Source organism: Cynoglossus semilaevis, chromosome 11, assembly GCF_000523025.1.
Source record: "Cynoglossus semilaevis isolate Cse_v1.0 chromosome 11, Cse_v1.0, whole genome shotgun sequence".
Taxonomy (NCBI): domain Eukaryota; kingdom Metazoa; phylum Chordata; class Actinopteri; order Pleuronectiformes; family Cynoglossidae; genus Cynoglossus; species Cynoglossus semilaevis.
This window is the reverse complement of record NC_024317.1, coordinates 5,871,691-5,884,880: the sequence shown is the minus strand read 5'-3', so window position 1 is coordinate 5,884,880 and position 13,190 is coordinate 5,871,691. Positions and strand designations below refer to the sequence as shown.

The window sequence follows — 13,190 nt, the reverse complement described above, 5'->3', positions numbered from 1 at the left end:
TGTTTTTATTTTTTATAGAACATTAAGGCCGTCGTACTACCTTAAACAAAACTTGCATAATTGCCCTTAAATGTTGTACTGCGTGGTATAGTGGGTGTATATTATCTGCTGACATGATTTCAAATGACACTCTGGAATGAGGTAAACACACGTTGAAAACTGTTTTAAATGGGCTGAGCATACAAAGATGGGAGAGTAAAATTTGACTGTGGTAAAGAAATATGGATAATGAAGAGGGTTGTAGAGAGCGACAGAAACGCCTCGGTTTTGGGGTGAACATGACCAGATTACGTTAACACCAGTGCTGTTTCCTTGAGTTGCAGTTTGATGCACGTGAGTGTTTGTTTTGTGTACATTATTTCACCCAAACAGCTCAGTGTCTGCTGTGTGTGAGCTAAGGGACTCGCACAGTTGCACCTTGTTCCAAAAAAATACGCAATGTCACTGGTTTGTAGCTGCCATTCTTTCCCTCAACAGTTTTATGTTTTTATGTGCTGACTTCACACACATGCTCAGGCACACACACACAGAAACACCAAAAGGCATGACTTGATAAATATAGCTGAGATGTCTGTGTCTATTCCAACAGCATGGTGGGTTTTTTATTTTCAAAGCCTGAAGGTTTTGCACATCACCATGGTTTGACCTTGACACAGAGATATCGCCTGTCTTGCCATTTTACACATTGTTTTTTATGAGAATAGTGACAATACAATACTTTGTAATGTAAGTTAAAAATCTTTCAATTATTAGATGACGATCTTTTTGTACGTTTTGTTGACGCACCTTTTATAGCAGGGATGGTTAGATACAACCTTTTCATGTCCTAAACCGATACTGCATTCTGATATTTTCTTTATTCTGCTGTTGCTGAGGCATGTTATGGAATGTAAAGTTGATTTATTCGGTCTGAGGTATTGGATAGGACGGGCTATAATTGTTTTTTGCAATGTTCAAATTTTTGATCTGGCCTATACCAATCTTAACAGGAACTTGTGCAAACATGCACCGTCAACTGTATTTTCCAAATAATTTGTAATTAAAGTAGAACACAAACCTACTTCTACTTGAGGTTTTGCAGCTGTATCCTGCTCACACAATGTAAAGAGGTAAAATGTGTTGTTGGTCTGTCGACTCACTTAAGATATACAGTACTTCCAGTTTACTCACTTGATACTGTATGAACTTGTCTGCACAAGTTCACAACTGTACAGTTGGTTTTGCCTGGCTGCTGTGAAAACCACAGTGCTGTCTGTGGTTGACCATCTTTGTGACAGGCATTGTTCAGTGTTGAGCCAAGCAATACGTAGCATGTTGATGCAAGTCAGGTTTGTCATTACCAGTAACAATGCCCGGCACCTGTCTTTTTACATGATGTCAGTTCCAGAAATAGTGATGCAGGTGCATCTTTGTTCATGTTTCTCTGTCAAACATGCTGAGTAAAAAACACGACACTGTTTCATTCACATTGACAAAAATCACAGAAGTTTGTTTATTGGCTGTTTTGTCGTTAAGAAATTCAAACTTTCTCCAGTCAACCAGTCAAATATTCCTTTAGGTTTATTGTTTAGAAACAAGTTTAATACTGTATTTACCTGGTGGCATTGACAGTAACATTACAACCCCCTCGTAAAAACAAGTCTTGTGAGATATAAATGGGATGGAAAAAAAATTGCAGTCGTAATGGAGCTGGTGATCTGTCTCCAATCTCACATTAGATATATAACGTTAGCTCCTTGTCACAGAAGACCAAGCAAAGCTTATGTGACAAAAATCTCCAGAGCGGAGTGTGGTTTTATTCAAGCTTCTTTTGTTGTTTAAATACAGCTCCCGAAATATGTATATTAATTAAAGTTAGATATTTTTGTTGCCTTCATTTTTTAAAATAAAAAAACAGTGATTTGTTCACTACAACTGCTAAACTACAAATTTTATTGTATGCAAGATGCGATGCATTAAATAAAAGTGAAGCTAGCGGCTCCTTTCACATGTCATCACCTCTTCTGATGCTGCAACATCACTGTAGGTCTTTTAAAGCCAGTTTAAACAGATCCAGGCATTAGCTTAAAGCCTTAGACAATAGCTGAAGCTCAGTGTGTTTTTTTTATATTAGAAAGGCAGCAGTGAAATGTCTCACACTCTGAACTACTTCTGTATCACATTGTGGCACAATGGGCCCATTTTGGCCTTGACCTACATTATCACCTACCTTTCCCACCTCCACACACCAACACACACATTGACACACTTACACACATGCTGGATTTGCCATGGAAAGAAAGACCAAGCCGCACAAACGGCCTACAGATTAAGAGTAAACCGCTAATCTGACGGAGGTTGCATCATTGTGTTTGTGTCTGGTTGTATTTCTGAAACGTAGGAAGCTTTTATAAAATGTCTAACAAAGGAGTACAGTTTTAGTTTTCATGGAACTCTTTTTTTTAAGGAAGAAACTGCAGAAAACATTCCTAAAAACATGTTATGAGCCACATTAAATTTAGTGGAAACCATTTATTCTTCATATAATAATATTCAAGAATTTTACTTAAAAGAAAACGCTTTACAAAATTTAGACTCATACTGTCTGTGATGCTGTAAAAGCCAGGGCTGTATTCTAGGAAATTGGTTTCTAAAAGTCAAACATTAAAAAAAAAGTATTTCGTAAACCTTGGGAATAGCCAATGTGATGCTTATATGCAGCCAAACAATGTGTTGAGGAATTGTTCAGAACTGCCTGGGATAATTTATAGCCTGGCAATGGTAAATGAAACTTCATGGATTAAGCTGAGTGCTTTCACACACCTGTCACACAGATGACCTTAGCCATACAAGTGTCCTGTAATGATATGTATCTGAGTGACGAGGTGATGAATTCCTGTGTGACTTGTCCAGAAGGAAAAAAAATCCTCTGTGTTCCAGTTTGGAGCAGACACAGTGTGAAATTGTCAGTGGTTAGAGTAAGAGACATGTGTGAACACACACACACACACACACACACACACAGACAGGAATGCACATGCACACACATCGGCCCGCACGTGCACACACACACCCATACGCACACATCCCCTATTTACATCAGACAAATGTATGCAGAATGCAGGGGCAACTGTGCTGCTGCTCCTGAATGCAGGTCCACATTAATTCAACTAACCACCCCTCCCACCAACACACACATGCACACACACACCAGCACAGTGTCTGCTGACAGCAGGTGTCCTTGCACATTCTGCCACTTGGATGTGTGTGAGCAGATTGCCTTGTAGTTTCTTTCTACATTTGGCCTTGTGCTGGGAACTGATTTAAGCCTTAGAAAAGAGGCGATGTACATTATATGACCGTGATTTGAGAGTGACACTTTAATAGTGACAAACAACAACAAAATAATTTTGCAAGCTGGACTATTTCACCATTATAAACAATTGAAAAATAGAAAATAATTCATAATTTAAGTCTGTTTTTGTCAACGGAAACACCTGTGTTTTCTCAGGTTTTATTCTTATGAAAGTGGTAAGGACTTAAGAACTGAACCAGAAGAAGAAACATGGTCATTTTAGACAAATTAAACAGCTGATTTGCAAATTAGTTATTTTTAAATTTGTGACAATGTTTCCTGTGGTATACTACTCCACAAAAGAGTGGATGCTCTGGGCTATATTTATTGTGCCATTATAGTATCACTGGTCAGTAAGAAATCAGTAAGAAGCTGTGTCTTTTCAAATGTGCATTACTTCACATCGTAGTATAAATTAAGTGGTCTCAAAACTATAAATGTTTTGACGTCATTAGGAAATACAGTTACAAAATGACATGATGATATAGTATAATGTATTACTGTATTTGCCAAAAAACAATGTTCTGGCAATAATACTAAGGTAAAATGAATACAGAGCAAGTTTAAGTCAATCAACGATACCAGGGATTTTCCTCTTGTTGCTTCGTAGCAACTCTGTGTAGTCAAGGGAAGCCATTAGACTGCTCTACATCACATTTTATCACTGCAGCCCAGAGGTAGCTGGAGCATCAGCCCAGCAAGGTGCTTTAAAGGCAGGGGGCTCAATTTGTTGCCGTGCCTGTCTCCGTGCACACACACACTACGTCTGTACCTTAGAACAAGGCATTTGTTTTGGCAGGCCACCTGCCTCAGATAGAGAAAGGGCACGGGCTCTTGTCCTCCACTAAACTGATTTACGTTGGCACTAAAACAGAACTCATAAGGGCTTTTTATGTTCCCTAAGACTTGCCAGTCAGCTTGTTCCCCCGGCCAAGACAGGAAGGAAATGATACAAGATACCACAATGTACACTACTGCTTTAGTATCCAACCTCTTGAAAATTGGTCTTGCCTCCTCTAAAATTTGTCTTGGCTCACTTGGTCCCCTTAAATACGATACAGGGTAAAGTTGTTGCTGGCAATAAAACGTGCTTACTCAAAGTTATGGATATCCTATTATCATCTATTGCTTTTACTTTCTGTCACATTCGAAGTCATTCAGATGTAGGCGATCGGGCTGATTCAGGTTTCTTAAAAAAACATTTCCACTGTAACCACTGTTTTGATGATTAATTAATACAATCATCCTTCATAAATTTGTGTTGTGTTTGTTGTGTTTTCAGCTGCAGGTAGTTTGATACTCAGCTCTTTATGTTGTATTACAAACAACAAACATCTGTCTGAGTGCATTTATGACCAATTCCAACAGTTTTCACCACATTCTCACCTGTCTGCTAAATTAACCTGGCAGTGTTGTGCTGGGGAAAGCACTCAGTATTTTTTGTCACACTAAAGTGAAGATACAGGCTGTACACTAAAGTCAGTCTTATAATGTCGATGTATGTTTTCTAAGATTTCTTTTTAGTTGCTTTGATATGTTTCTGTTTTTGTACTTTACGACATAGGTTGTTTCAGTTTAACTATTGCCAGAATTCCTCCGGTTTACCAATATTGCCTCGTTTTTGTACTTTACGACAGGTTGTTTCAGTTTAACTATTGCCAGACTGTTTTAAAACAGAAAACAAATCATAGCAACCAAACAATGCTGTTTGGAAATGGTACACATGGTCACAAACATGTTGGGGGAAGATGTACTGTACCATGATGTAGCAGCAGAGGACATGCTGTGCTAGAAGAAATCTCTTGATACATGTTGCGACTAGCTTTTGTACCTGTGCTTAAATGTTACACCACAGGCCCTTAAAGCGAGTATATATATATATATATATATATATTTTTTTTTACTGTCCGTTGTCAGTTCATCCATCAGGAAGTATGTCAGGGGGATGGTAATCCAGTCTTCCCTAATGCAGATTGTGGTGGTTAGATTAGGGAGACCCTGGCAGAGGATTACCTCTTCAGGGTTTGGCCCACCTCCTCTACCAAACCTACTCCAGCACTTCCTCCCCCCTACTTATGCTGTTCAATCCCTCACTCTGTGATTTGCTCCCGTGGGTAAATCTCCAATCTCTGGAGCGCGTTGGCCTTCGAGAGAAGACGTGGAGGGGGCATTCGAAAGAGTTCTGATTTCCATTCGCATACGGTACAGAAAAAGGAGTGTTGTTGATATGTTAGCATTAACGTTGCTCACTGAGTATTTGTTAAACCATATTACTTGTAGTAACCTTTCAGGGCTCTACCTTTTCTTTCCATAAATACCCAACTATGTTTTCTCTGTCTTTCAAAGCTCTGAGTTCTATACTCCACTCGTTCTGCCTCTCGCCCCATCGGTGACCCACATGTTGTGATGCAGTGTAGTGGATGGGGAATTCATCTGAGTGCTGCTCTTCTTCCTTCCTCATCATCATCCTTCTCTTGCCACCTCCTCCTTGGCTCTCCCTTCCAGTGGCGAGTGCGGTAATTGATATGCCACTGGCAATAAATCAGCACAGCTCTGGGCTGAGCAGGGAAGATTGTCTAAAGGGATGGGTTTGGCTGCAGTAGAGAAAAAGATGGAGGAGAGACAGCTGATCAGGCTCGGCTAACCAAATCACCCTTCACTCACTGCATTTCAAGACCTCTGAAATTTTCTCATTGTGTTGTCATAAACAGTCAGTCAGAAAACCACCTTGTTTGTATGAAGACTTTTAAACACTGCAAATTAAAGAACAAAGAATAGATAATTGTATATATATATTTTGTTTCAATCACTTTCCTGCCCCCATCTTCCCTTTGCCTGCAGGGAAGTGGTTGTGGCTTGTCAGTTGATAGGGCACCCTGATATCACATTCAATCGACATGGTCCCTTCCAGCCTGTTCTCTTGAAAGCTTTTTCCTCATGTGATAATAGCCTTGGTTTCCATAATATGGAAGCTACCATTCCCAAAGCCACAGACGGCACGAGCCTAAAATGAAAGACATGTTTTCCTGATTATGTAAAACATGGTTTGTAACCTTGTCCACATTCTCTTTTTCAACCATCGTACTTTAGTACTAGATTAAATTTAACCAGGTCTGCGGGAAAGCGTGAGAAAGAAATTCCATTTTGTGGGGGTGACTGCCTTCAATAGTTAAACACCAGGTCAATAAAAGGTATTTAAAATATCAGTATTTAAGAGAAGGGGATAGGGTGTCATCAGCAAAGAAATGTGATTCTTTCATTGTCTCATTGTACTGTACCCATCACAAAGAATAGTCCCTGTAATGCAGTGTGGCAGTCTCACAGTAGAAAGTAGTGACTTTCTGGCTCATGCCTTTCTGTCTGGAGGTGCCTTCCTTGATCCACAGGACTCCCCTGTTGTCTGATTTAAGCAAAGGTAGAACTCTGATTAAAATGCAGCAGAGGTGCTGCCTTTGTTTGGCTCCTGCTGCTGCTCAGTTTCTCCCTGTTTTGCTCTCTGTTTTTCTGTCGATGCAGCATCTGCTTCCTTTTCTTTTCCCCCATTGTTCGCCCTCTCCGTCCATTTTATTCTTGTTTTTCTCTCTCGTATACACACTAAAAAGCAAGCTTTTTCGGTGTTAAAAATATGACACAACTTCTCCCTGAGCCAAGCGAGCTTTGTAACTCTGAGCTGGACGTTTGGTATGCTATGGCTATAAACACTGCTGTTTCTCTTTCCTTTTGCAGCAGTGTTGTGGCCCAAATTTATGAAAGGTTAAATGACTTTCTTACAGTTGTTTTTTAACTATGTTTACTGCTAGTCTGAAGTGCTTGCCGTTGCAACTATGCCTCTGTAGCACATCATTTTTATTTCTAATGGCAAGGTCATAAAACACCCTTTGCTTGTCATTTTGATTGTCACTGTGAAATTGGAACATGTGGGTGCCAAGGAGAGTTGCATCCTGTTTTGTATAATCAGCATTTACGCAACTTATGTTACAGCATAGCCGAAATATGATTGGCCTGTCAAGTAGCTATGTGATCCATTTGAAAAAAATATAGTTTGTCATCATTGTATTGTTCATGAAGGAGGCATCTAACAGGGACACACCTTTGTGAGCTTTGTGTTTTGACGTGGTCTTGTCGAACTGAATTATAATTAATTTAAAATGTATGTTAGGTTAAAGCCAACGTTTTGAAGATTTATTTTAACAAACATAAATTACTCAAAGTGTACTATGTGTTGGTTTAAATCGAAGGTTTCATATGTTAAGTTTATTGTTTTCTTTATGCACCTACTCTTTGAGATTAGCTTTTACCTAATAGAGTTTGTGAATGACTGGTCTGGTTTATAAATAGGTTCATAAATAACATATAAATGAGACATTTCACTTTTAGGTTTTGCGTTAAATGTCTTTGAATTATCTTTAGATTGTATTCCCGGCACTATTGCTGCAGATGAAAACAAAACTGACTTCTATTGCACATATTTAAAACATTAGTTTTTCATGGTTTTCAAATAATTAATAAAGTTCAGATTCCATCATGCTGCCATTATTTTAAGGGTTATATTTCTCAACATACTGTTAACCTGATACAAAGCACAAATGTTCCACTGAGTTGTAACAAGAGCCTTATGCCTAGGTAGAATTGAAGTATTTGTGAGTAGTGTAATTGCAACAAGTAAATGTTTCGATACCTTTTAAATTACTGCTGTAAACCTGAACGCTCAGACCTCACAGTAAACTTGAGTGCTGCGGGAGTACTATGACGGAACACATCGACATTGTTTCAAAAACACTTTCCAAGGCATCATGTTAATGTAGAAATATGTTATAAAATATTAAAGAGCGTGAGAGTGTTATGGGTCTATAACTCACCCCAGCGATACGTGGGTTAAAAGCTATACAACCTCTTATTATCTGCCTGTTCCTCCTGACAACTTCACCCTTAATTAAATGCTGATGTAATGTTGCCTTTCAGAAGTAAAATTGTCAGTTACTACCAGGGTTCCTTTTTGGTTATTTGAGCCTTGTGTCTGCTTGTTGCAGTGTCTATGCAAGATTGTTCTCATTTCTTTTTCTTTTTTCTTTTTCTTCCAGGACTGTGCTGCACACCGCATTGGATTATGTTCCTAAAAACTAATTTCAACAGTGAAAAACGGACAGCACATCAATAGCTTTATTTGCTCTTCCCTCATCCTTCTCCCCCCTCTGAAGTGTCTGACAGTGTACCTTGTCAGTAGAGCGGAAGTAAAAGTAAACCCTGACTTGAGACTGCACACCAGAGTCCAGTTATTCTTCTCCTTCCCCTTTCCCTGAGCCCCTGAGCCTTGCTCCCTCACATCCCGATATGTGCCCCCTGGCTCGGTCAGTGGCTTCCCCTGGCCTGGGGAGCCTTCTGCTGTTGGGACTTTTGCTTATCATGAGCTCATCCTTGTGTGGAAGCCAACCTCCCCCTTTCAAACGATTCACCCCTCCTGACTGGGGCCTAACACACCTGGCCATACACAACAAAACTGGAGAGGTCTACGTGGGAGCTATCAATTGGATTTTCAAACTGTCAAGCAACCTGACAAAGCTGCGCAGCCACATGACTGGCCCTGTTGTGGACAATGAGAAGTGCTATCCTCCGCCCAGTGTCCAGTCCTGCCCACATGATTTGGCCCAGACACAAAATGTGAATAAACTCCTTCTCATAGACTATGCTCAAAACCGGCTCATTGCCTGTGGAAGCACTTCTCAAGGCATCTGCCAGTTCCTACGCCTGGATGACCTTTTCAAGCTTGGTGAGCCCCACCACAGGAAGGAGCACTACCTCTCCAGCGTGGCAGAGTCTGGCACTATGTCCGGGGTGATTATTAGCTCCCCTCACAGCACTACCAGCAAGCTCTTTATTGGAACCCCCATTGATGGCAAATCTGAATACTTTCCGACTCTGTCCAGTCGCAAGCTTATGGAGAATGAAGAAAACGCAGACATGTTCAGCTTTGTCTATCAAGACGAGTTTGTCTCCTCGCAGCTGAAGATTCCGTCTGACACTTTGTCAAAGTTCCCTGCGTTTGACATCTATTATGTGTACAGTTTTAGCAGTGAACAGTTTGTCTACTATCTGACAATGCAGCTGGATACCCAACTGACTTCTCCTGATGCCAGTGGCGAACAGTTCTTCACTTCTAAAATTGTTCGTCTGTGCGTAGATGACCCCAAGTTTTACTCTTATGTTGAGTTCCCAATTGGTTGCACTAAAGATGGGGTTGAGTACCGCCTGGTTCAGGACGCCTTCCTGGCCCGGCCAGGTCGAGAGCTGGCCAACTCTTTGGGGATCTCTGAAAACGAAGACATTCTCTTCACAGTCTTCTCTCAGGGTCAGAAGAATCGGGCAAAACCACCCAAAGAGTCAGCGTTATGCCTGTTCACCCTGAGGAGGATAAAAGAGAAGATCAAAGAAAGGATTCAGTCGTGCTACAAGGGCGATGGGAAACTCTCACTACCATGGCTGCTAAATAAGGAGCTGGCTTGTATAAACTCGGTAAGTACAAACATTTATCTGCACTGGTTCTTTTGGTTAATATTTTGACAGTGACTACGTTTTAATTGATCTCCTGAGTAGATTATATTTACTTTTATTATTACCAGTAAATGTAAGGCAGATGTAATGTACTTGTCACTCTGTGTAACTCAATTCTCTATAGGACTGTTGGTGACTGATTCAGTTTGTGGTGTTTGCAAGTGTTGCTTCCACTTGACAACTATTAAAAACTAAATAATAACTTTTCTGTACAATATCCTCAAAGTTATGTTTTAATTAATAATGCAGAATGTGAAAAGTATAAAACAATCTAAAACAGTACTACTCTTGTAGGTATCAGAAATAGTACATTCCTTCACAAGGACTTGTCTTAAGGCAGATATTAAGTTACACTGGACAAAAAAACAAAACAAAACAACAACATATTTTTCCTCCTGCTGTGGGACTCTGCCTTGTCCCTACAGTGTGGCTGCTTTGATTCAGGCCAACAGGGGACATCATTAGCCTGGTCCCCTGGATTTGTGATATGTCACTCACATGCACACACTGAGGAACACAAATAATGTCTGGTTGGGTGAGCAGTACTTTAGGATCCTTGGGGACAACACAAGCTAGAGTTAGTTTTGAGTAAGGGGCTCACAGTGGATATGGTGCATGGGTTGCAGAAGACGCCCAGTTCATACACTGCACACTGCTGACATTGCAGATTTTAAATCTCTATCCAACAACATGTAGTAATAACACAACAGGACAGTTTTTTGTTTCTTGGGGAATAAAGTAAACAATTATTTCCTTAAATTTGGGGAAAGAGGTTTTAAAACGTGTGCAGTCTTCAGTGTACATTATTGTTTTTAAATAAAAAAACCCTCAGGAGTTAATAATTTATTACAAATCTAAATTAGAAATCACATTTCATATCAAGGTCTTCTGCCCGTCGTTCATTCTCTGTTGCTCTCTTTTGTGCTAGCGTGCTGTCTTTTGACCACAACTTCCTCCATTCTGCCAAAGTACATTTTAGTTTTATCCATTAGTGCTAAATACAACTCACTCTCAGCTGACCACCTGTCTCCTCAAACCCATTTTCCATCCCGTCTGTGCTTTAAAATCACTCATCCACTGCCTCCATCTCACCCTCTCTTGAGATACCCTAATTAAAAGATCCGTCTTAAAGGTCTTTCCTTTGAATGTCATTGCACACCATTTTTTCTGGCAGATGTCTCCAACACACACACACACACACACACAGAAACCATTCAGCCGCTGTTCGGTCTAATGGAGTGGGGTACTTTGTAAAGACTGCAGGTCTTTCTCTTGTGAGTCTTTATTAGCTTTGGCGCACAGGTGTTTTCTGGTGCGCTAGTGTAAGTGATGTGAATGACCCCAGCCCAATGCTCTCTTACTTCCTTTTCTTCTCCTCGTGGTCATCGTCTGTAGTTGTAGTCTCCTTCCAATTTGGTGCTTGTCTTCATTCTTTCTCAGGCCTTTTTCTTCCGAGAGCCTATCACATGGACAATGGCCCTGAGGCAAAAAAACAAGCTCTCTCATTTATTTCAATTAGACCTCTGCCCTGTTGCAACTGGAGCTCTTAGTGCAGAGTGCTGTAGTGTGATATTACAGGTTAGTATGGCAAAGACATTGGCTACTTTTTTTTTTTTTACACAGTGCAGCACAACATTGTACAGGCCCCCACTGCACTGGCCAATCAAACACTGCATGTAGATGCTCAAAATAGTTTGTCTTTCAAACAGTGGAACATCATGTGTCGGCTTATGATGGGATTCAAAATGTTTTTACATTGTAGAAAGAACATGTATCTGTTGATGATAAAGAATTTGAGTATCCACCATTAACTATTGTGTTTAATAAAGTATAAAATTATATAATATATATAGGATCGTATATATTTTTTAATTCTAATTGACAGTCTGTGTCAACAAAGATTAGATTTGAAATACCTAAGTAAACACAAACCAAAATTCCTGAAAATCTTGTAAATCTTTGACCTCTAACCTTTATTTAACTTTCATTTGATAAAGTAAGTCTATTTGTTCATTATTTCCCAAAGTATATAAATAAATATAACAAATATAATTCAAAGTAAAAGGAGATGACTGCCAGTACACTTCTGTCAATATCAATATCATATCAAACCTTTTGGTGCGTTGCACATAGTTTATCAGTTGGTCAGTGGTCAACACTGTGTACCTTTCTGTCAATAGGGTGTATAAAGTGCCACCAGTGATGATGTAATTGCCACATTGAGCTGAATGGCTGACCCAGTGACAGCAGTGAGGCCTGTGGGTCAGCTTCAGGATAATGATGTCTGCCACTTTTGCCCCTTGAGCACTGACCCAGTGTCAGTTGTTCACCACTGACCTTAACCCCAGTGGCTGATCCAAGGACCATGAAGCCTGACCTCAGATAGGTTCCTGATAACATGTCTCAGTAAAAGTTCTACCACCACACCATTTTCACATATTTGGTTAGAGAAAGATGAGGAAATATTGTTCCTTTTAAATTTGAAATTTAAAATCTCCTTTACTAGAACATTCTTTAAGTCAAAAAACTTCTAGGACAGGAAATCATTTTCACCTGAAGTACATTTAACTGAGCACGGTGGGAAAACTTTACGATGTGGGCGTTAGAGTGAATGTGATGAGGTTGACCCTGCCATCAAGAGTGGGGGAGGCCACGGCAAGGGGTGGGGGAGGGGAGGAGGGCGGTTTGGACAGCTGTTAGCCACATAGCAATGATGGATGACCATGCGCTCTGTTACCTCCCAGTGTGAAGTTCATCTTTGTGCTGGACCCCAGTTTCTAGCCTCTGGACATCATTAGGGTGTTAATGGCCACAACATTGTGGTTGTAGCTCTCTTGTTTGTGGATGTCAACATTAGCTCCGTGTGTGTGTGCAAACGCTTAGATAAACGGTAGCACCACTTTCCTTGCTGCGGCAGTGTTTACACGCTGATATCTGTCTGTTGTGTAGAGTATGTGTGGCTGAGTGTTGGTTTGTGTGTCTCTGCTTTGTCCCTGAGCTTTATTAATGAACCCATGACCTTCTCTCTGGTTTGAGAGTGGATCAATACCAACCATTTCCACACTGGAGGGAGGGGAAAAGAGATAGAGAGACAGTTTCTCAGTTAAGGTGGACCGAGCCGGAGACAAGTGCAAAAAAAGATTTACTATGAGGAGAAAGTGCAGGAGAACAAGAGCGAGGCACATCCCTTAGCAAAACAAGTTTGAGAACTGAAAGCGAGAGAGAGATACAGGGCGGGGGTGGGTATGAAATGAAAAAAAAAAAAATACAAGAATTCAGAGGAAGCAGGGAATTTGACGTTTGGTGT

The 13,190-nt window shown here is 40.3% G+C and overlaps 1 protein-coding gene across 1 annotated transcript in view; it reads left to right on the top strand.

Moving 5' to 3' along the window:
* The window catches only part of LOC103386128 (plexin-A1), a 33,345-nt gene extending 21,796 nt beyond the window's left edge, over positions 1 to 11,549 (top strand). The window contains exon 2 of the mRNA XM_074559993.1: positions 8,416 to 11,549. Within this exon, the coding sequence (XP_074416094.1) occupies positions 8,666 to 9,892 (1,227 nt within the window). The 5' untranslated portion in view covers positions 8,416 to 8,665 and the 3' untranslated portion in view covers positions 9,893 to 11,549. The remainder of the gene's footprint in view (positions 1 to 8,415) is intronic.
* Positions 11,550 to 13,190: the final 1,641 nt, after the last annotated feature.